Below are 23176 nucleotides of genomic sequence, written 5' to 3' on the forward strand. Positions count from 1 at the left end.
TCTGCGGGTGGGAAGTTGGATGTGGGTATGTGTCCTGGTCGCTGCACTAGCGCCTCCTCTGGTCGGTCAGGGCGCCCCCGGATCAGCAGAGGGGGTGGAGCAGCGAATGGGACGGGTCAAAAACAGCAGGGTAATTGGCCAGATACATATTGGGGAGAAAAGGGGGGGGGGACTTGGCACACTCCTCAATGAACAATCCGGTAATCGACATCTAGTGAGTCTTCCAATATGGCAGGTAGTGGGAAAATGTTGTCTCCACTACCTCTGTATTTGATTTCTTCAAAATGCCACATCGCCAAATGATAAAGACAACAGGGCTCAAGTAAAATTACACATAGCACATTTAAAATGGGATCAATGGCAGAATTTTTACATTAGGCCACAAGTCTTAAACATCCTAGCTTTCTTTGGGTTTGCCATGTTGTTCATGTGGAAGTTGAAGCTAGAAACATTAATTTTCAATGGCTACAAGATTTTTCTGCATTTATACAGCAAAAAGATTCAGGAAGAAAGGGCATCTGATGTAAAATTTTGCCAAATCATTGACAAGACCGCCATCGGTGCTGTGCCCTCACAGGGTAGCGATGGAAACTATCGAATCCGCTGTGGCGACCCCTGGGAAAACGGGAACAAGCCAAAAGAAGAAGATACAGCAAAAGGACTGAGGAAAAAGGATGTTCTTCTGAGGTCAATGGGGATGAATTGAAAGTAAGCTTTAAAAACTTGTCTTGAAAGTGAAAAAAGTTGCAATTGCAAAAGGTAAAGGTCTAAATAAGACTGATACCAACTTCTGTGAGAAGCTGCCTTCCCAAGAAATGAAATGCTCTTCCAGTCACAACAACAATACATTAAGTTTATTGAGTGGATATTTCATTGTTTCTTGTGAGAATACATAAATGAATAGAGTACAATGGGACGTTTCGTTCTTTCAAAGTAAGGGAATAAGAAAATACTGGGAAGGGAATAAAGACAATTTATAAACATTTGGGTTATAATAAGCCTCCATGTCTAATGAACAAAGATGGTCCAAAAACAAAAAAAAAACACCCACAAAAATACAGTTTTAAAATCATTAGCAAGACTTTCTTGCTAAGAACAGAGACAGACACTAAGGCAAAGTGTGAAAGAAAACATTTCTCAACCATGCGTACACTCCCAACACCCACACCATGCAAAGATTACTTTAAAATACCACGGCATGTATAAGTCCAGATGATTTTCTTAATAGCGGTTGTGTTGATTTGTGTTTCTGATTGTAGTTTAATGGTTGGCTTTCTCTCAACGTCACACTCTATGAAGGGAAAAGGGGGGGGGGGTCAAAGGTCCGCACTGTCCTTTCCCAGTGTGTTATTGAGATCCTGTGGAAGTGCCATACAGACAGCTACATTGGTACTCTTGACATCATTCGCTTTGAGCAGACTTTAAAATTCAAAATAAAATATAAAAAATAACAATGCAAAAACAAAACAAGGGGAGAAGAAATGTGAGAACGAAGGCCTACGATGTAGATCCTAATTTCACAGCGCCCATCGACAGAATGGCTAAAATGCAGATTCACACACAGAGGGAAGAAAATAAAAAAGGCTGGTTAACCCTTTTATTTAAAATAGGTTTTTTTCCTCTTTTGCTTTACTTGCTGGTGACCTCTGACCCACTGTCACCAACAGACTGGTCCATATCTGAGCCCATGAATGGATTGACGGCATTGGTCTCCATGGCTTGGTAGATGAAAAACAGGAATGAGGCCACCACGGCCAGCAGGATTAGCTTTAGCCACAGCGGCAAGCTACTGCGGGTTGCCTTGCTCTGGCCCATAGGGGGCGCTGCAGATACTAGCCTGGGAGATGAGGGAGTGGATGGGGGCATGTTGGAGACTCTGTGGACAGCACGGCTCTCTGTGTAAGATGAGGTGGTGGTGGTGGTGTTGATGCTTTTGGGGGAGCGTAGGAAGTTCTCATCGTTCCAGAATTCACTCGACTTGAAGGGGCGACCGGCAGCGCCTCGAATGGGCCTTCGGCAGGTGACACTGAAAGGAAAACAGACCACAATGTCAATGATGGGAGGCACTTTTGTTCTCCACTTTAAAAGTGCCTGCTTTTAGCTTGGCAGACTAAGCAGCAGCGTATAACCTACTCAAAAGGTACAATCCTTTATTTGAATGCAAAGGTTGCCCCACTACCAAAATACAAAACACAGGAATGGAACCTGGGATCATTCCCACTTTGATTGACAGGCCTCTGAATACAGAAATAATAATCAACTACATCCGAGTTGTTGAACCCGGCTGGCGACTCCACATGTATTAGAGGAGGCATGTGGCAGTCTGCAGCACTCCCCGGATCAGCAGAGGGGGTGGAGCAGTGACCGGGACGGCTCGGAAGAGTAGGGTGATTGACCAGAAACAATTGGGGAGGGGAAAAAGGGGGGGGTGAATCCCCCCCCAAAAAAACATATGCATTTTATGGCATGCAGAAAGGGAAAACTCCAATTGAAAAATGAAGAAGACAGGCGTGAATTCACGCGATCTGTCAGGAGGACTAGAAGACGTGGTCAGAAGAGCTAATACCAAACGCGAAGATTTGCGGAGAACATTTCACCTTCACAAATAAGTATTGTGATTGAACATACATAATAAGTAAGTATGTTCTACATTTCTTAATCCAGAACATGCTCCAGATTTCTTAAACCAAATAAAAAAAGTTCCTTCATAAAAAATGGGTTTCCTCCGGGTGCTCCAGTTTCCTCCCACAGTCCAAAGACATGCAGATCAGGTGAATCGGCCATACTAAAGTGTCCCTAGGTGTGAATGTGTGTGTCGGCCCTGTGATGGCCTGGTAGCCTGTCCAGGGTGTCTCCCCTGCCGCCCAATGACTGCTGGGCTAGGCTCCAGCATCCCACGACCGTCAGAGCAGGATAAGCAGTTTGGATAATGGATGGATGGAAAAAAGCTTCTTAAATAATTTTTTCCCTGAAACTCAAATTTCTTCTCAGCATTCAGTTTCCCTGTACTTAATTTTTGGGGTCTGAGTTTGGTTCCTTACAAAGAGTTTCTTATTAAAGACCATGGTTATCCCAATAGAAATTATTTTGTTTGGCATAAGATATTCCAAGGACAATTGGTGATATTTTTCTGCCCTTTGTGTAAACTTACACACGTGGCCTAAAAGGGCCGGTTAAACTACGAGGGCTTACCTTTGATTTGATGAAGCAAAACTTGTTTTCCTTCGGTAACGGATGGTAAAAGCAGTCTTGGACATGTCCACCAACAAAGTAATCATGCTTCTAAAGACTTGTATGCCTTCATTGATTCTTTTGTAAATATACTTGGTGTGTCTATGAGGTATTCAGTCATCCCTCCAGCCGATGTTTGGCAAATTCGTGATATCGCTTGTCCTAGTTACCCAAAATCGACAAAATCATGTCAAAATTGGGCTGAATTTGTGTAGTCTGATCCCAGCATGACGTAGTAGCTCAAACAACGATCTGCCGATGAGTGTTTAAGAGCCAGTGGCTGCACGCGGACAATTTCATGCAGGCAAAGTAATGTTTAAAAATGATATAATCTTCTTTTTCCAGGTTCATCAATGATGATAAACAACCTGGTCTATAGTTTTTGAACATTTAGAGTCATCAATGTTTTATTAGACTCAGTAGTAGTAGCATTTCCTTGATACGGATGGTCTGAAATTTACATTTATAATTTTCACATGCTATTTCGTCATTAAATTCACTGAGATTGTTTTAGGTGAGAAAACTGTAGATTTCCAATACTGGCAGTTTTAACAAAACTGATGGCGAATCAAAAATTTGCTCTCAGAGTTGAAAAGCTCCACAAACTGGCGACCAGCCAGGCAGTCACGCTCACAAACCCCACTGGGAGCTGGCTGGAGCCCTCTCAAGAGACCGGTCTCGTAGACAAGAGGCTTTTATTTCCCTGTTGATGGGTGGCTTTGTTTAAATATCATAACACAAATGTCCATCATAAAATTAACAGAAGCTGATTCTGTTAATTTTATTATGGACATTTGTGTTATATTTAAACAGAACCATCCATCAACGGGGAAATAAAAGCCTCTTGTCTTGCCGAGACAGAAGAACAAGGCATCTGCCTTGTTCTTCTGTGGGGTGACTGGTCTGAAATTTACAAGGTTTCCTTGATCAATCTCTCAATGTTTCTTATGGCGAACCCTTCAGTGTTCTTTATCGATGTGTTTTTAAGAATAGGATTTCAGATCGTCATATTAAAATTAGGTTTTTGGACATGGAAAAATGAACGTGGGGTGTCAAATTCACTCTGTCAAAGTCCATCAAATGAAGTATGTGCCGATAAAACCCTCTGACTCCTATCAAACTTTGATTTGAAGTGTCATTACTGTGTTAAGGGGTGCATGTATTATTCGGCAGAACTGATTGTTGCTGCCGAATAATACATCCCCTATTATTCCCGCTTAGGTCATTATTAAATGTATGAAAGTCACACTGCCGAGCCAAAACGGCCCAAAATATGTGGTGGGGGAACCATTTGATTCATAGGTCTCCAGAAATAAAGTTACACTTGTGGATGCATTATTCGGCAGAGGTGTATCCCATGAGGTATATGCAATTCTCGGCAGACAGGCACCACTTGCCAAGCAGCGGAGGGGTGGGGGAGATTTGAATTGAGGGCAGGGATAATTTGCATATGTCATAGATTCTGTAGCTTTTTTTTTTTAATGAGGGAGAAGAAGTAGATGTGATTTTAAGGACTTTAACAAGACAATCCTATTTTGCAGGGGGAAAAAAACCCCATTATATCAAACAGAGCATTTTATATGTCTTAAAACATGACTGGAAGGGGACTTAATTTTCTTTTTTTGGATTCCCCCCCCTTTTCCTCCCCAATTGTATCCGTCTAATTACCCTACTCTTCCAAGCCGTCCCGATCTCTGCCCCACCCCCTCTGCCGACCCGTGGAGGGCCGCAGACTACCACATTCCTCCTCCGATACATGTGGAGTTGCCAGCTGCTTTTTTTCACCTAACAGCGAGGCGTTTCACCAAGGGGACTATCGTGTGGGAGGATCACGCTATTCCCCCCAGTTCCCCCTCCCCCCCGAACAGGCGCCACGATCAACCAGAGGAGGCGCTAGTGCAGTGACCAGGACAAATACATGCATCCGGCTTGCCACCCGCAGACGCAGCCAATTAAATTGTGTCTGTAGGGACGCTCGACCAAGCCCCGGAGGTTTCACAGGGATTTGAACCGGCAATCCCCGTGTTGGTAGGCAACGGAATAGACCACTACACTACCCGGACACCCAGGGACTTTGTTTTCGGATGCTATAAAAGGTTTGTTTACATCAATAATGTTGGTGAACCTTGGAGCAAAACGAGCCCATATTTTCAATTAAAATAAGTTGAGAGAATGGCCAGACTCGACGAAGCAGCAATAATTGGCAACGCCGTCTTCGGGAGGGGGGCGGAGTCAGCTTGTGCTCGTCACAGGAATGCGTCTCTGGGTGTGTCAGAAAAAACAGTGGTTTGGCCTGGATTCGCCTTGTCACGAAAGTGGGGAGGCAGTTCCTTCAAGACTGCCGGCCGGAGAGATGCAGTTGGCAAACGCATGCAGTACGAGGGTGGGAGTTTGAACTAAAATAGGGATCGATTGGCCACTAAATTGTGAGAAAAAAGGGAAAAATTAGAAATAAATTTTAAAAAAATAAAATAAAAAAAGGTTGAGATAGATACAATCCCTCCCCCCAATCTATACTCAAGCTCCTCAGTTATTTATACAAAAATACTTCAATTTTATATGGTAAGATTAATCACAGATCGAGCTTTTAAACAGTGGTTACATTAACCTGTTGTCATATCTAACATGCAAGTGTGCTGCTCTTCTCTTTCTACTGACTGACCGTGTGGGTGATGTGTGTGTGCCATATGTCTTGATGCATGCTCAACAATCCAGGCAAGGAAATGCAAGCAAGCTGAATCAGTTTCTCTGGATACAAAGATTAGTGGGAGAAGAATTTCATTACTCATCTCATATCGAAAGATGTCTGATGAAACGCTTCTCCCACTTAACTTTGTGTCCCGGTGAACTGATTTACCTTTCTGGGATGTGTGTGCCATAGACACATTAAAATATTCATCTATACGCACAACTTTGTTGCAGAATTTTTTGTTGTAGTTTCAGCTTTACACGGGCCAGGAGACAGAATCACCAACACAAGAAAACGCAGGATAAAACCAGGGAGTCGTGGTACTGGGACATGGCAGGAGAATATTTGATGGGACACAGCAGGATTATACCCCAATTACATTGTAAAGTATGTAATACTTCATCCATGTCCATTTGTGTTGTGTGATCACATTTATGACAATACTTATGTGGAATCTGTCACTGTATGATGCGCATAATTTTCAAAATCTGTGAGGATTTCAAAAGTATTCTAGTTTACAGGAATTTCATGATGAATCCTGTGTGTCACTTTACCCGATTCCTGTCGGAGAGTTGAAGTCATTGGGAAACATCTCCTTTAGGACATCTCTCTCCTCTGCTTTGTGGGTTGGCTCACTGGCAGTTATCTTCTCCACCTACAAACACACACAACATGCGAGTCATGAGACAACCACTGATGTACAAGGGGGGGGGGGGGGAATCTAACCAACAAACCAAAGCATAACTAAAAAAAGCATTACTCTTGAGAACAACCCACACCTGAATCATGACACTTCTGATCCAAAATATCACATTATCTTCAACTTGTATTTCCCAACACCAACTGCAAGTGCACCTGAATACCACCAGAGGGCTCTACACCCAATATTGGACACCAACCACAGTGCTCTCAACTGTGATTACTTCAAACAAATACAACCTTGGCTTCTTCAAAACCACGTTGTGAATGAAACACGTGTACACACGGCACAACACCTTAAACCACAGTTTGTGACAGAGGCGTTCCACAGCAGTGCAGCTACCTCTCTGAGCTCTGGCTCCTTGGACACAACGATGTTTCTCGACAGGGATGGGAGTGAAGGCAGCAGTGATTTTTTGCTGCCTCCTCTTGCTCTGCAGGCACCTGCTCCTGGTCAATGTGCACAATTGAGAGTGTGTTTGAGCCCAGAGGGTTACAGAGCCAAAAGGGCAGCTGTCACGCAACTGTTCCCTGACATGAACAGCTGCACACTTTGCACATGCACACGCACACCCCCATTCATCATCTTTGACCATTTGTTCAAATCGGCACAATGGGTGAACTTTTTTCCCTCTAAACACTGTGAGGCTCAGTTACACCACCTCACCATTCATAAATAAAGTACTAATGTCAACTCAGCTAAACATGTGATGAGGGAACACACACACGCATGCACGCACAGGCCATAAACTCCAGCCCTAGTCCGGTCCAGGCCTGACAGTGTGCAATTTTGCAATTTTTCAGCCCGAGACCGATATCAATTTTAGCTCTCTCCGATGCGTGTTCTCCGATACACACACACACACGGCACGATCAACTGTCACATCATGTCATGCATGTGTACATGCATTGTATAATATCAATATAAAAATATTTCATACAGTGGCCTATGTGTGCTCTGCACATATATGGGAAGTTAAATGAGCCCGAGTCTGACCTGAGCCCAGTCTATATATATATTTAAAAAAAAAAATTGCCCTGCCTGAGTAGACTCCACCTGTCGGCACCCGTCGGGCTTGCAGAAACTCGCACGCACACGCACACACAGCAGAACCAACCCTGGGAGTAGATTCAAACACCGTAGAATGAAAACGCCAGGACTCCTGCTCCTTGATGGGCGATGACGCAGGACTTAAGGTGATCGGGTTGCATCTGGTCAGGTGAACGCCATGAGCTGCAGGCTGAGATGCCTCGGAGGCCAGCTGTGTGGTCAGTTTCTCAGGCAGACTCTTAAGAAATATAAACAGTCACCTTTGGAATACGCTACCTTAACAGAGCATGAACGCACAACAGTGCCCAGTGTCATATGACTGAAAGCACAATGAACTCATTTGTAAGCGACGTTTTCTTCCCTCCAGGGCTCACCAGGGTGACGCTCGGTCCAACTGAAACTTCAACATTTCACTCCGATTCCCTAGATGGTCATGAAGAGTAGATTAAATAAAGGACATAAAGTGTCATAAGATGTGAAGCACAACTTACTGACTTCCGCTGCAACTTAGTTACATCACATCCTGATTACACACGTAACTTCAACATTGTAAAATAGGTTTAAGCAAATCAAACCCTGAACGTAGTCCCACATGACGTTAACACCTGCCGTTATGGTCATTTTTTAATGTGCTAAAGGCGTTTCCATTGCAATTTATTGCATTTCTCTATTATATAAAAATGTATTCACCTCCAGCATATAAACCTTTATGGAAATTTTGGGGATTTTATTCAATATTTGCCATTTCCATCAAGCCTTTTTTTTAAAAATTCAAACAACATAAGTTGTACAAAAGCACTTGGATGGAAACATGATTTGCACCAACCAGAACATAACAGAGACTGGGGGCTCTGCTATGTTCCATCGGGGGCTGTTGGTAGCTCTCTGGTCTGGTGAGGGACCTTCTTCAATGGTCATCCTCACATGAGGAACGGGTTTTGGCTTGAGGGCCGCACACTTTTCCTTCACCACACAAGAAGAAACTTCAACCGGAAGTCCCTGTGACTGTTACGGAAATAGGCAAAACAAACTTGATAGTCTGCCCTGAATGGCAGAGAGTATGATCCAGGAAAATCAATAGCCAGGTGGATGCACTAGACCCTCCATCACAATCAATCAATCAATAAATAAATAAAAACACTACTCTTGTGAAAGTACAACCCCCAATTATCCTCGACAGCACCGCTGTGAAAACACCACTGGAAAATTCTTGTCAGCTACAATTCAACCAAATGTTCACCCAGGCTGAGATTTAAAGAGGGTTAAAGGGAAACAACCATGATTTTTCAACTTGGCTCTACATGGATGTTGTAAGGGTAACACTCAATTAGTACCCATCATACTGAACAGTCGTCTGTGTGGTTTTCAAAGAGAGACGGACAACAAAATCCACAATTTTGGTGGCGTCGCTTGCGGACCATCTGTGAATGTGAAAACCTACCTCCTGGTTTGCTGATATTAGCACACAGTGCAGCCTAACATTATATGGCCTTATGTAGCATTGTTACTTGCATTTTCTTGACTCACTGGCGAGGAATATGGGGAGTTGGCCCATCCTGAAAAATAAGATTACCAAGCAGGCAAGACAACTACCGTATTTCCCTAACTACAAGTCGTACCAGAGTACAGGTCACACTCAGCAAAAAAAAAAAAAGAAAAAAAAAAGAAAAAAAAAGAAGAAAAAAAAAGCATTGTACCTAGAGAGCAAAAAAAACAAAAACAAATAAACAAATCTCACACACACACACACACCTTCGGTGTATAAGTCGCATTTATATGGCGGTACACTAGTGATGCACGGGGTCAGGGTTTTTTTAATACCCGCATCCACCCGACCCGTTAGGAGTAGGGTTGGGCATCGAGAGACGGTTCCAGGTTAGAACCGGTTCCAAAATTTCGATTCCAATGGAATCATTGAGAAGTTTTATCGGTTCCTAAACAAATTTCACTCACGCTAGTTTCAGTACCAGAATCTGGTTATCCGGCTGCGCCTATAGTCATACCAGTCGAATGCACACATCTTCCCGTCTCCTCATCTACACACTGATGATCTTTCTGGACTGGATGATGCTGTGCAAAGTGATATTTTTTGTCCTTGTTTGGTGTGAAGAGCAATAAGAGTAATGAGCACACGAGTCTAGATAGAGCCGTGTGTCATCATGGACGCAGCAAGCGCTCAAGAGTGGCTTCATTTTGTTGGAAAAAATAACGGGTCAGCACAGTGCAACCAACGCCTGTGCCAAACTTATTTCGTGCTAGGGAGGATGCCTAACTAACATGACAAAACACTTTCGCCAGCAAATCTGCGTGTTTGACGTGTTGCGCCGGTCTCCCTCACATGCCTCGTCCTCCTCAGCCAACACCTCGTCACAATCAGCCAAGTGAAAATTAAACGTTTGTCTTATTCTTAACAGCAACACAGCAAACTAGCTATAGTTGAATTGCTAAAACGGTCAAATTTGTGCAAATACTGTGATGTATTTTTTCCTAGACCAACGTTCAAGATGTTCCTTCAACACCCACGTGGACAACAGCTCCCAAAACTGTAAATTAATGAATTGGTTTTTAGACTGTTGCCATGTTGTCATTTTGGCAGTTTCAGTGTTACAGAACAGTGAAGGAAAAAAAATAATGAACAGATTATTATTTAATCACATCATTTAATAACAGCAACCAAATTAAGCTATGAAATTAATTTACAGGCTCCATATGAACTTAACTGTGAACATGACTTGTGTAAAGGTTTTTTAAAATGGGTTTTTTTTCTTTGAAATAAGCATGTGACCCATTTTGACCCTGCCCCTCAAAAAAAGAAATTGGAATTGAGAATCATGAAAAACCGGAATTGATAAGCAGAATCAGAATTGCTAAAACCCAAACAACACCCAACCCTGATTATGAGAGCCAGTCCACACCTCCCGAACCGCAAACCTCCAAATTTAGCCTGGGCGACAGCAAAGTGAGCAGTGTCGCACCATTTCATTTTTGGGCCGTTTGCCTAGCATAATACACAGATTGCAAGGCATAGAGTATTGCTCCTTATTAGTCTAATAGACTCAGGGTCTAGGCTACTAAATAAACAGACGAATTATTCCAAACGGTATTCTTTATTATTGGATAGCAGCAAAAACAAGTAACCCTTCATTAAATACATAAACTCTCTCTCTTTAGCTTTCTCGCTGACGCATGCGCACACACGCACACACGCACACACACACACACACCTCTTCTTCCTGACAAAAGTTTTCTTACTGTAAACAAAATCTACAGATACCACTTAGTGAAAAAACTCATAGGTGGAAGCCTCAACGCTAAAACACATGCATTGACCAAAACCACGATTGCAAATTGATGATAAAGCTGCAAAAGAGAGATGATAAAGCTGCGAGAGAGTTGATAAAGCTGCGAGAGAGAGAGATGATAAAGCTGTGAGAGAGACGATAAAGCTGCAAGAGAGAGATGATAAAGCTGCAAGAGAAAGAGATGATAAAGCTGCGAGAAAGAGAGACGGAGAGAGAGAAAGATGATAAAGCTGCGAGATGATAAAAGTGGGGGGGGGGGTGGACCAGTGATGCACAGTGACAACTTATACATTGCACGCAATGTATAAGTCATTGATAGCTTACTCTGAGCGCTGCTTTTTGACCTGCCTGCACGAATCCGTGATATTTTCTAGTAAGCTTAACCGAACCCGCCCCACTCATGCATCACTATGGACTAGTGACCTTATTTGAAATGCAGTGTAATCATCCCACAAAATTACGTTGTATAAATCGCTTTTGAATGTAAGTCGTAGGACCAGCCAGATAAGTAAAAAAAAAAAAAACCCAGTGACTTAATAGTCCGGGAAGTACAGTACATGGTTTACTTCTCAATTCAGTTCTACATGGCTAATATAAAACTTTTACTTTTTTTTTTTTTTTTTAGTGTGGCATGGTGGCGCAGTGGTTAGCACAGTCACCTCACAGCAAGAAGGTCCTGGGTTCGAGCCCCAGGGTAGTCCAACCTTGGGGTCGTCCCGGGTCATCTTCTGTGTGGAGTTTGCATGTTCTCCCTGTGTCTGCGTGGGTGTCCTCCGGGTGCTCTGGTTTCCTCCCACAGTCCAAAGACATGTAGGTCAGGTGAATTGGCTGTACTAAATTGTACCTAGGGGTGAATGTGTGCGTGTGTCGGCGCTGTGATGGACTGGTGGCCTGTCAAGGGTGTCTCCCCGCCTGCCAAACCAATGACTGCTGGGATAGGCTCCAACATCCCCCTGACCCTGAGTAGGATAAGCGGTTTGGATAATGGATGGATGGCTAATAGTTCAGTGTCACATAGAGATTTCATCACTGATGACCATGCTCAAATGATAGCAAGGAAAGAAAAGGCAGAGGTTACATTATAAAGCAGATTGTGATGTGTTGTCAAAATCACAAGAACATCTTTTCTTTGAGAATAGTCATAAAAAAGTGGATGCATTTTCTATCAAGCAATAAGAGTTTCAGCCACATGGCTGATGGGCCCCTTTATCTTACATGGCATCCTTTGGAATGTAACTTGCACAGGTATCCACTGTGCTGTTGATTCTCAAATGATATACTATATTGATGAGTCCTAAAATGAATGCAAGTTGAATTCTTGAGATTCAACTTGAAGAGTAGGGAGACAGGACATCCATTCCTTTACACCTAGGTGCTAAACAAGGTAGAAAGGTGCAACCATTTAACCCAAAACTTTTTTTTTCTTTTAGGTAAACAGTGCTGGATAAAGTGAAAATGCAAACACCGATGTGTGTTTTGGTTTTGAATTTTAATCAGTCAGCCACATTACAGTTTCACGACGGGAGGGGAGGTTCTGCTCCATTCTACTGGATGACCTAAATCTAGGCTTTATGTCCAGGACAGAAGCCTCTTCATCAACTATCCTCATCCACCTGTATGAACACATATTTAACACTGATCGTCTTCTCTCAGGACATCAATTTAAAGCTCTTTATCAATTTTAATGCACTGCTTTAGCAAGAATGCTTACTTCTTTACTACAATTATCCTTCTATGCATTTTTAACCCTTAAATATGCTTAAACATAACTTATTTAAGCATGTTTAAGCTTCGAATACCTGCCTAATGGCCACATTCGCTTTCACCTCCTCATAGCCAAGACAGTCAAATTCCTTCAGTTCTAAACTTGACTTGTTGAAGCTAAATCTAAAGATACACATAAAAAAAACAACATAGAACACCATTCATAAAATAAATTAAATTCGCACAATTGGAACCCTCCCCCCATCACCATCAACCCCCGAAGGAAACGCAAACTCCTCCCCCAAAGGTGGACTGAACATCTTGTCCTAAAGCAAGCATGACATAGTGGTTGGCAAACCCACAGGCTTTCCAGATGCCTTTCATTTTTGAAAAGCATCACCTTGACAGGTTATGTTCCCCACCCCAACAGCAGGGGGAGCAACTCCCACTTGCATTGCAATACTATATCCATTCTGATACTCGATTAATCCTTAGGAAAGACTTGTTCTTTAGGGATAGCAAATAGGTCTTTAATACCAATTTCCCAAAAACTACCATGTTTATTTGATGGTTAGATGGTGAACTTTCACATGGTACAACAATAGGCCCCCTTACTATGGCAGATATGAGTTTACAAATGCAACATCTATTGCACAGAGAGGAAAATGGATTGCAGACGAGAGAGAGAGAGAGAGAGAGAGAGAGAGAGAGAGAGAGAGAGAGAGAGAGAGAGAGAGAGAGAGAGAGAGAGAGAGAGAGAGAGAGAGAGAGAGAGAAAGAACTGGGTACGCCCTATACGTCCAATAAAAAACAGGACCCACTTCCTTCCCATGCATTGGGGAAAATGTGTTAATTGAGCACAGCTGCCGTGGGTCTCACACTACCTGTTTCACTGAACTCTGAAGCTGCAGTCCAATATGTGTACAGAAAAATCCCAAATTTTCCATATCCACGTAGAAGCAAAACTGAAACTGAAGTTGCTTTACGATAATAAAAATCCTCAATGGCCCTTTTTTTTGAGGACATGTTTTATTGCAGTATCTGAAATAATAAATTGGCCTGTAAGAGTTTTCAACATATCACCAATGCAACAAATGAAGAGTTTGAGAAGTCTCTTCTGACCCAGAGACAATAATCTGGCAATGACTTTATTGTAAGGGACAATTTTGGCTCATGACCTCTGTTACAACTTTGATGGACTCTTTCCAAACTATATCTATTTATCAAGCAACCAACAAAGACTAACTTTATCAGCAGAAAACTCATCAGACACGGCAATTACCGAACAAATAAATATTCCTCAAAAACTTTATAAACTTGTTAAAAATTTGGCCAAGTTTCTGTCTTAGTTCCCCCTCATTGAGGTGGAAACTACTTTACCACGAGTGTTCATAAATCAAACCTTCTAAGAACTGAATCACAGCTTGAAAGAGTTTTTCCTTATGATGAAAGAAAAGTACTAGAATATATATGTAGTAGAAATACTAGGAAGTACTACAGTCTTACCTTGTTGTGTTGGCTGCTGCGTGTTCGAGTGGTGACGGGAGTCTTCCCTCGGCTTCTGACTGGCCTCTCCACCACCGGGATTGACTCAGAAACCGGCTCTGGGACTGGCTTGAGCTCAGGTTCAGGATCTGGATCAGGCACTGGCTCTAGCTGCTGTACTGGCGTCTCTTCTGCCAATACAATGTGCATTCACATCATCTCACTTGGTTACTTTGTTAAAGTCATTGTACCAGGCAGTCAATTTAAGTGATTACTGTGAATGAATATGGGCCACATTTGCCTGAGTCAATCATGGCTTTAAAACCCAACTCAAAATGTTCTATGAAAAGGAAAGTGCAAGAGTGCAAGTAACCAACATCCAGAAAAATGTCATGGAAGAGTTTATGCTGCGCCAAGTTAGCCGATCACATGGCTACCAAATTAAGTTACCAGACTCAGTGGTAGTAATTCACGATACGCATACAATTACTGACACACAAGCAGTCATCCAAAACACATCTAACTTATCACATGCTACATTCACTCTCAAACAGCCTGTACAGTAATGGGAATGAAGGACTGATATTGAAAAGAAAAATTAATGTAATATTGGATTTTTGGGATCTCTATTGCTATATTAAAGAATAATAAAAAGGCTGTTACATAATTTCAACAGGTATACACAGCTTTTAACTTTCAAAGCTCCATTTGCAAAGAATTTATAACTCTAGCAATGATTAGAGAGGGGAAATAAAATATGCTCTCCAAGAAGTCGTTAAACAGATTCTGAAACAGTACACTGTACAGCCCTAATTTTCTATTGCAGACCAGTGAGCAGTCACTGGTGCATCAGGCGATAGTACAGTTCAATCCTCATTGTGTGACCATACTTATAAATACACCCTTGAAGAAGATACAATACTTGATCCTTACTTGGTCCAGGGCGATATGATAATTGGCTGTACATTATAGTTTTGTGCTACAAAATACTGTTTGGCTTGGCTGACCCTGTTCATCAACTGGAAGGGAAAGAAAAAAAAATCCATGCAATTCTTTTGAATCAAATGTTTTCTATCCAATTTCTCAAAATTCTCCATGAAATTAAAGAATCAAAATAGACTTTGCCGTTTACCTTCCTCCTTGTCACTGTAGCGGTCTGAGTCAGGGTTGCCGTTGTGGTTGACATCCGTCTCTGTGAGGACTACCCGGGGTTCAGGAGCCTGGGGGGGTCCCTGGTCAAGCAGCTTCTGCAGCTTCTTCTCATACAGCTTCCGGGTGGAGGCTGTCGGTGGGTGTTGGGAAGGTAACGATGGAGTTAGAGTTGTTAAGAACTGAGATCCATGTGAGACAGTTTTTTTTCTCTGCTTTTATATGTTGTTTGCATTTGCAACCAGTTCTGAAATTGCCTTTATGAGCGCAATAAAAGATGACCAACAAAATTAGCCTGGCCTGTTTCAGAGTCTACGGGCAAAAAACCAATCCATGACACCACCGAGCTTAGACTTTGCAATATCAGGTAAGAGGCATGCGAGTAGGGCTGGGCAATAATTCAGTATTACTCTTTCAATGGCGTTGTATTAGGATGAAACTTGCACACTGTCACATTGTGATACATAATTTAGTTGGCTAAATTCAATGATATTGAAAATCTGATAATTCTGAAAGTATTATTGTTCAATGTGATGAACCTTGGCTGGATTCTTAAACATGGTATTTCTGCAGACATAAGCAGATATGATATTCAACGTGATTATCGTGGTAATATTTTCTCTATCATCCAGCACAACAAGAGTATATGTGATCAACCAATGTACAATATCAGTACAGAGCAACTCAAGTTAAGCAGGCCAAACCTGTACAAATAGTCATGTCAAAACCACATGCACATGTTATCACCTGTGTGGACTGTGTAGCGCCTCCATGATAAATCCCAAAAAGAGTGTGAACTACATTCATGCACCTTTGGGGTAGGAGTCTACGCGTTGAGAAACACAACCACGATTTTCAACATATTCTCTCTAACACTCCATTAGCAGCCATAATACTCAGCAGTCTTCCTTCTCTCTGGAACACCCAACTACCAACACAGCTGTGTGGAAAGGTGTCCACGAATGTAGAAAGTAAAACCTTTACTTCTTGGTTTACTACTACCTTTTGGTGGATTACATCATAAGAAAACGCAAACAACAACACTACATAACATCAGTTTTAGCAAATGCCACCAAGCACCATATAATAACAATGATTCATGGATTTTCTGTTACCAACGTCATCAGTGGACACTTTACAGCACAATTTCAGTGGCTTTTCAGAGACACACACAAAAGACAACTCAGCATTATGCCTGTTAATGGAGTGTTATCTCTACAACACACATGCATATGTATACATACACACACACACACACACACATATATATAAATATCCTAATTGCCACCCTTTAATCCAGTAATTGCTTTGTTGTTATTGTTGTACCATTTTACAGTATGGACTCACCAACGATAGGCCCTGTGTCAACTCCATACTTGAGCAGTTCATCCTTCAAGCCCTCAGCGGTCAGCTCAGTCACGTCAAGGTCCTCTGGTTGAGCCTTGTCTGTTTTCCTGGTGGCTTTCTGGGGACAAAGGACAGCTTAGTCTGAAGTGCAATATTAGACCACACAAATGTAACACAACAGTGCTGTGACATCTATATACCCAAGCAGTTGTAAATTACGGACACAAGCATTATTCCTGACGCAGTTCATTTTATAAGTGGCACCTAACGGCTTATTTTCATATTTTCTACATTAGAAAAAAAAAGAAGTGTGCTGCCTCTCCTGAGTGATCGTATTGATAGCAGAGACGTAGTTTGATCGAGTCTTGAAAAAATATTTTCCTCCCTCTGTTCCGAGGGCATCCTGATGAATAACAATGACCATCACAAATGCATTCTTTAATAAGATAATCTTGTGGTCATCCGGGTAGCATGGCGGGCTATTCTGTTGCCTACCGACACAGGGATCGTCGGTTCGAATCCCTGCGTTACCTCCGGCTTGGTCGGGTGTCCCTACAGACACAATTGGCCGTGTCTGCGGGTGGGAAACCAGATGTGGGTATGTATCCTGGTCACTGCACCAGCGCCTCCTCCGGTCAGTTGGGGCGCCTGTTCGGCGGGAGGGGAACTGGGGGGAATAGCATGATTCTCCCACACGCCACATCTTCCTGGTGAAACTCCTCACTGTCAGGTGGAAAGAAATGGCTGGTGACTCCACATGCATTGGAGGAGGCCATGTGGTAGTCTGCAGCCCTCCCCGTATCAGCAGAGGGGGTGGAGCAGCAACCAGGACGGCTCAGATGAGTGGGGTAATTGGCTGGATACAGTTGGGAAGAAAAGCGGGTAAGGGATAATCTTATCACATTACAATGCTGTTAAAAGCACTGGAACAACACAGACACAAAAGAAATTAACTTGATGATCGTTTGACCCATGCTCTGAAATCCAAACCGCCCATTTACTGCCCCACCACACCTTCTTCTGACTCCGTCCCCCCCCCCCCAAATGCATGCATGCACACATATCTTTGACTTTATCAGTCACAGCCATCTCATTAATTTTCTAAAGGGGAGCTATGTTTACACAACTGTCAGCAGCTTCAGTAACCTGTTTGCCGCATCTCTCTTCATAGAAAAGCCGATGGCTGCGGGCTTCCTTGTGCAGAGACGGTATCACAGATTTAACTCATAGTAATGGTGCAAAGGTTTGGGAGAGGAAAGGGATGGGGCACATTCTGTGCTTTCAGTATAACATTCCAAACGTGCTTCGTCTCACGCATGACCTCCGGACAGATATGTGGATGCACGTGTGAGGTATGCATTCATGCACACAAAGTTGTGGAAGGCTGCATTTATAGTTTCCTTTCCCTTAAAGAGGAATGTGTTTGGTTGTCCCTCCAAAGACAGAGAGGACCTGCATGAAAAACAAACAAACCCAGCCCGGCATCTGCCACTTTATTGCCAGGTGCCGCGGGGCAACCATCAGCAAAGATAGTAAACAGCCCACAGCTCGCACCCCTCACCGAGTAGCCTTCAGGAAATTGCACTCCGTTTGAAGCAAACTCCACCTAAAGTCAAGCAAAGTGTCTACTAGAAACAAGATGGTGTGGCTCAAAGATGTTCTTCTTCTAAAGCCATAAAATGTGTTGTCATGAGGCAGCATGCTGGGAGCGTAAATGCCGCAAAAGGCGAGTCCCGTCGCATGGCCGAAAACATATTTTTCAAGTAGGTGTGTCAAAGTGGGGGGGGGGGGGTTACTGTGGCTGGCTGTCTATATTTATGCAAGGCAGATGATTGCCACAACTTTTCAAATGGCAAGACCATTATTGGCAAATGGTGTTCAGCTTCATCTCAAATGTGAAGTGCTGCCACAGACTCCACACAGCATGTGACGAGCTGGGGGGGGGGGGGGGCGAGAGAGCGACCCAGTCACACAGACAAAGAAGCAGACTTGACTTAGTAAGTACAGAACAGTGTGGGCCCACAACGGAGATTTTTCTGGACCCGGGCCAAGCGGTTTCATAATTGCAGCATTCCGAAACTGCGAGAAGGCGGGAGAAGGGGAAGAAAAAAGTAAGGGGGAGGAAAAAAAATCTTCGCTTACTATTTGTAAAACCACACCCATGGCCCTCAGCGGACATATCTGGACCCTGATATCATAGTCGGCCCTGCGCCCACTGAACTTAAACATGTGTGGCGGTGGAGTTGAGTAATTACACACCTGGTGATGTCAAAACAAAATTAATTGGAGTGCGATGACTAGATGTCTGAGTTTTTCCGAAGTGCTCTTAAACTTTGCTGTGTAAACTTTTTCTGGCTTAAATGTATCACAAGCCGTTGCTGGCTGATGTCATTTTAACTAAGCGGGGCCAGTTTTGTGTGTGTGTTTTTTTAATGGGGCTTGACAAAATGCCTCGATGAGTATGGCACATATGTGGTTAACCATGCTTCACTCCACTGGTAGTTTACACACTAGTGTTTTCACTTTTTGTGCCATGCCCGACCACTAACTTCTAAACACTTTGCACTAAACTCTACTTTACCTTCCAAACACCATCCGCACAATCTAAACAAGAGGAACCGAGCATCCAAACCTTTACGATGAAAACAAAGGCAGCGTTGTGAACCCTGAAAAAAAGATTTTCGCGAGCTCCACTGAAAATATGGCTGATCACAATTCGGAGTATGACCGGAATGCAAGTTCACATTGAATGGCTACCTCAAAAACCCTTCTCAGAAGCCTATAATCACACAGACGTCTCTGGGTATTGGGTTTCACAAGACAAACAGTCTTTACTCTGCAGCACCTCACAATACAGAGGCCAAACAAATTACACGTGTGAGTTGTGTACCCTCCTCTCCTCTTACACACACCAACATGCCCATCTGTGTGATGGCAGTCTGAGCACGCATTCCTCTTTCTGAGAAAGTATTTCCTCAATAAAAAGACCAAAACCAGTGGGATAACAATCCCGCCCGCACCAGAACTTTGGCTCAGCGATCCCCTTAAAAACATTCCCATGTGACATCTCACATTAGAGTAAACCAGCAGGTTAGGGCTTGGAAACGAAAACTACACGTTTTGTTTTGTTTACAAAAAAGCAGCTCACATCCAGAACCAACCTCAAAAGGTATTAGTATACACCTTCAAGGCCGACTCTCGCCTCAAACATCACGGATTTCACTTTTCCTGATGGAGCACTACAACCAATAGTAAAGCTGCTGTACCACAACAAATGTTTTGATTTACATTTCAGGATCCCCCCCCACACACACACAGACCATCCTCCTGTCAACTTTTATTTATTGGGTTGTTCTTTGCATTTAAGATTTATCACCTCAAACCCGTCTACGCCTCCCAGTTCACTGAAACGTACAATTTAACAGAAAGCATCTGTGCTGCTGAACACTAAAGCAAGCAATTCCAGACCGATGACCTTGACTACATGTGTAAAAATTGAGTGAATTCACAAATATGATGTTTTGTCCTCAAAATGGAAGAAAGACACCTTGCCCATGTTTGTGCTCAGGTTTAAAAAGTGTAGATGTCATCTGTATGGCTGTTATAAACCACTAACAGCGGTGCATTGAGCATCCTGTCAACCCACCATTACCTGGGCATAGGTTTAACTTTGAAATAACAGTGCTATCGAGCGAAATTTCCGTTCCATTGGGTCTGTAAAGTCAAATCACTCACTTCTTCTGAAGTCTTTCAAAACATGGGATTTGGTTGTGTGTCGACAGTCACTTCAGTTTTGTTCACACCCTTCTACCACATTTTGGTGCAGACGACCCAAATAAAAATCAGTGCCAGTCTGTGACTTTCTATTCTACTTTATTAGACCAAGTTTGGTTAAAAAAAAAATCAAGGCTGATGGAAATCCAAGACAGGAACAAGTAGAATCTACCTTTTACCAGCCCAACAAATCAAAAAAGGACCCAAATCGTCATATACATAAACCACATGGTTACTGAGATTAGAGCATTCATGCACACACATCAGTTAATAATAATGTCAACACTGAGGTGAACAACCAGTCGTGATTTAAAAAATAAAGAAAGTTATTCGATCAAGATCGTTAATGCCATTCACGATCACTTCAAACTGTTGATCACAGCGCTAAATAGTCTCAATAGTAGGTGGGAGGAGTTCGTTCAAACTTCAAGTCAAGCTTCGTGTGTGGAGCACGTTTCATACGAGCGAGAAGACGATTGGCTCTACATGAAACAAAAACAAAAAAAAGTTGCAGTTTCGTTAAGCAAATCTTACCCATATATGCAGGCGCTCGTCTGAGGAAGAGCTCCTCTATATAAAGAACATCGGGCATCATCTCCACAGAGTTTTTACGTCCTCCAAACAAACAGAAATAAATGCACGCACTGGATCAGCCTCGCGCCGCTGTCCTTCAGGGCAAACCAGGGGAAGTATGGGCGCAAATCAAGCGCATCAAAAGACCGCAAAGCGACCCGTTCACACCAACGTAACGTGATTTGATCTCGTTATTTTAAACGGCGATAAACGGAGTCGCTAAAACTTAACCAAACGCCCAAATTCAGATTTCGCCGACTCCGTCGTCGACAGCAGGGTGCGGTTTCTTACAAAAGAATAAAATACTTGTTGTGCCGGACGAAGCAGTGCTGAATTTAAGCGGGAAAGATCCCCCCCCTCCTCGTTTTTTATCTTCCAGTACTACTCGGCGGTTTGAGTAAAATGGAAGATGGAAATAACACAATTGAGTTTGACGGCGAGGAGTTTACACTAGAAATAATCCAATTAGGTCGATTTATCGTCATGGGACTACAAAAAAAAACCAAAACAAAAAAGTGTATGATTGGAAACGCAGCCGGCGTTCAAACCCACTCGCCGCACAATAAACGTTATAATAACACAACGGCCGTCACGGCAGGCTTCCGTTAATCTGCGCTTGCGGTTAAAGAAATACATTTTAAATAAAACCGCCTCTTCGAATTGAAACTCACCCTTCCGGAGGAGCGGCTCCTGTTGGAAACGACGGGCGGCGTTAACTCCTCATCGCTGGAAAAGGCGTCCAGACTGGCGGTCGCGTTTTTCTTATTCTGCACGGTCAAGTTCTTCAGATACAACTGGACGTACACGTCCTTGGTCGGGTTGCCGCCCGGAAGCTCCACGTTGTTGGCCACAAGCTCGTTCTTCAGCTTGTCTTTGGTGAGCACAGACGGGTCGTCCAGGTACTCGGCCATGTCTGCTTGGCTGGAAGGACAAGATTCTCCGCCGTCTCTATGGATCACAACAGAATCTTATCTGTGGCGAGGAGGAGGAGGTGGGGGCGGGTTAACTCAGGCCTGTCGATGTGTGGAGGGGAGGGGGGAAAGAGGGGGAAATGCATTACCTTCTCGAAATGTATACTACACAGCTAACCAGCGCCTCTTATCGGACTCGGTTCACAAGACAAAATAGTACGGTAGGCAGAATCGCGTAAAAGCAAAATTTCACCCTGCAGTCACTTGTCCATAACTCGGTTAGAATCTGTTCCTCTTTCCGAGCGAAAAATGTGAAAGTGAAAGAGGATTTGCAGGGGCTGCGCAGCGAACTAAGGTAAAAGAAACGACAGCCACCATCAGCTCAGGGCCAGCGTTGATGAGAGAGGAAGCATGGGCTGCACCGGTTTATGAAGACGGACTCCATTGGACGGATGCTGCAAGAAGGGGCTCCCCTATTGGTTGAGTATCTACGTAACGTCCCTGCCCCTGTTTGTCAAATTCTATAGCCTGTATGGAATTTACGTCCCAGTTTCTCTAAAAGTGTTTTTGTATGAGTAGACGCTCTCAATTCAATGCAATGAATAGGTGATCGAGATGTGAAAGACCTCATAGACTCACATGGCTCACGGAGCCTTTTGAAGAGGAATAAAATCTTACATTTTGCTTCGCACGTTTGCATAACTTCACTCGGTGATAAATTAAGATACAGAGGAACTGCAAGCGTTTTTTTCCCCGGGGGCACGTCGCTTTCACTATGCTCGCTTTGGTTGTGAAACTGTTGATAATCCAAAAAAATAACAAAACAATCAAGCATGTTGCTCCTCTTGGTTTCTTTACGTGGCACGGAGAGCTATGTTGTTTGGAGGATTTTATTCCAACCATCTGAGGACTCAATGGTGAAGTCAACTGGTGTAATGTTGGGCTGGAATGAAAACCCGCATACACAGTTCTCTCAAGCACATGTTAAAACACAAATGTAATCATCAAGGTCCACTTTAATTGAATACATGTTCTACAGGGGATTTAAAATTTGGCAGTACCCCCCATTTGAGGTGAACAACGGGTCCAGGGACAGAAGATCAGGCCCAGACAGCGTGTCCCCCTCCTGCTTGAAGGTTTGTGCTGACCAGCTGGCCCCCATCTTAACACAGATCTTGAACAGATCACTGGAGCTGTGTGAAGTCCCTTCCTGCTTCAAAAGCGCCACTGCCATCCTGGTCCCAGAGAAACCTTATATCTC

At 43.2% G+C, this 23176-nt stretch overlaps 1 protein-coding gene across 4 annotated transcripts; it reads right to left on the reverse strand.

Moving 5' to 3' along the window:
* Window positions 1–838: 838 nt before the first annotated feature.
* Window positions 839–22301, reverse strand: tmpoa (thymopoietin a). 4 transcript variants are annotated; one of them, XR_008810053.1, is made up of 8 exons: window positions 22169–22296; window positions 21676–22017; window positions 16658–16775; window positions 15294–15443; window positions 14183–14352; window positions 7662–7908; window positions 6475–6575; window positions 1887–2026 (listed from the first exon to the last, which is right to left on the reverse strand). XR_008810053.1 is itself a non-coding variant. In XM_056277844.1 (7 exons), the coding sequence occupies exons 2-7, from the start codon at window positions 21913–21915 to the stop codon at window positions 1630–1632; spliced, it is 1176 nt and encodes a 391-aa protein (XP_056133819.1). In that variant the 5' UTR covers window positions 21916–21952; window positions 22065–22301; the 3' UTR covers window positions 839–1629. The 4 variants fall into 4 exon arrangements, 3 of the variants coding, with proteins under 3 accessions (XP_056133819.1, XP_056133818.1, XP_056133817.1); XM_056277844.1 differs by lacking the exon at window positions 7662–7908 and having other exon boundaries at window positions 839–2026; window positions 21676–21952; window positions 22065–22301; XM_056277843.1 differs by lacking the exon at window positions 7662–7908 and having other exon boundaries at window positions 839–2026; window positions 21676–21976; window positions 22065–22301.
* Between the last annotated feature and the right edge of the window lie 875 nt (window positions 22302–23176).

The sequence above is a fragment of the Lampris incognitus genome, chromosome 3, assembly GCF_029633865.1.
Source record: "Lampris incognitus isolate fLamInc1 chromosome 3, fLamInc1.hap2, whole genome shotgun sequence".
Classification (NCBI taxonomy): domain Eukaryota; kingdom Metazoa; phylum Chordata; class Actinopteri; order Lampriformes; family Lampridae; genus Lampris; species Lampris incognitus.

What these genes read in the sequence shown, in the direction of transcription:
- tmpoa (XM_056277844.1), bottom strand. Translation starts at nt 21,915, where the DNA reads ATGGCCGAGTACCTGGACGACCCGTCTGTGCTCACCAAAGACAAGCTG. An exon ending in CTACAGTGACAAGGAGGAAG is followed by an intron (nt 14,353 to 15,293) that starts GTAAACGGCAAA and finishes TTGTATTGGCAG; the next exon opens with AAGAGACGCCAGTACAGCAG. An exon ending in AACTCTCCGACAGGAATCGG is followed by an intron (nt 2,027 to 6,474) that starts GTAAAGTGACAC and finishes TTTTCCTTTCAG; the next exon opens with TGTCACCTGCCGAAGGCCCA.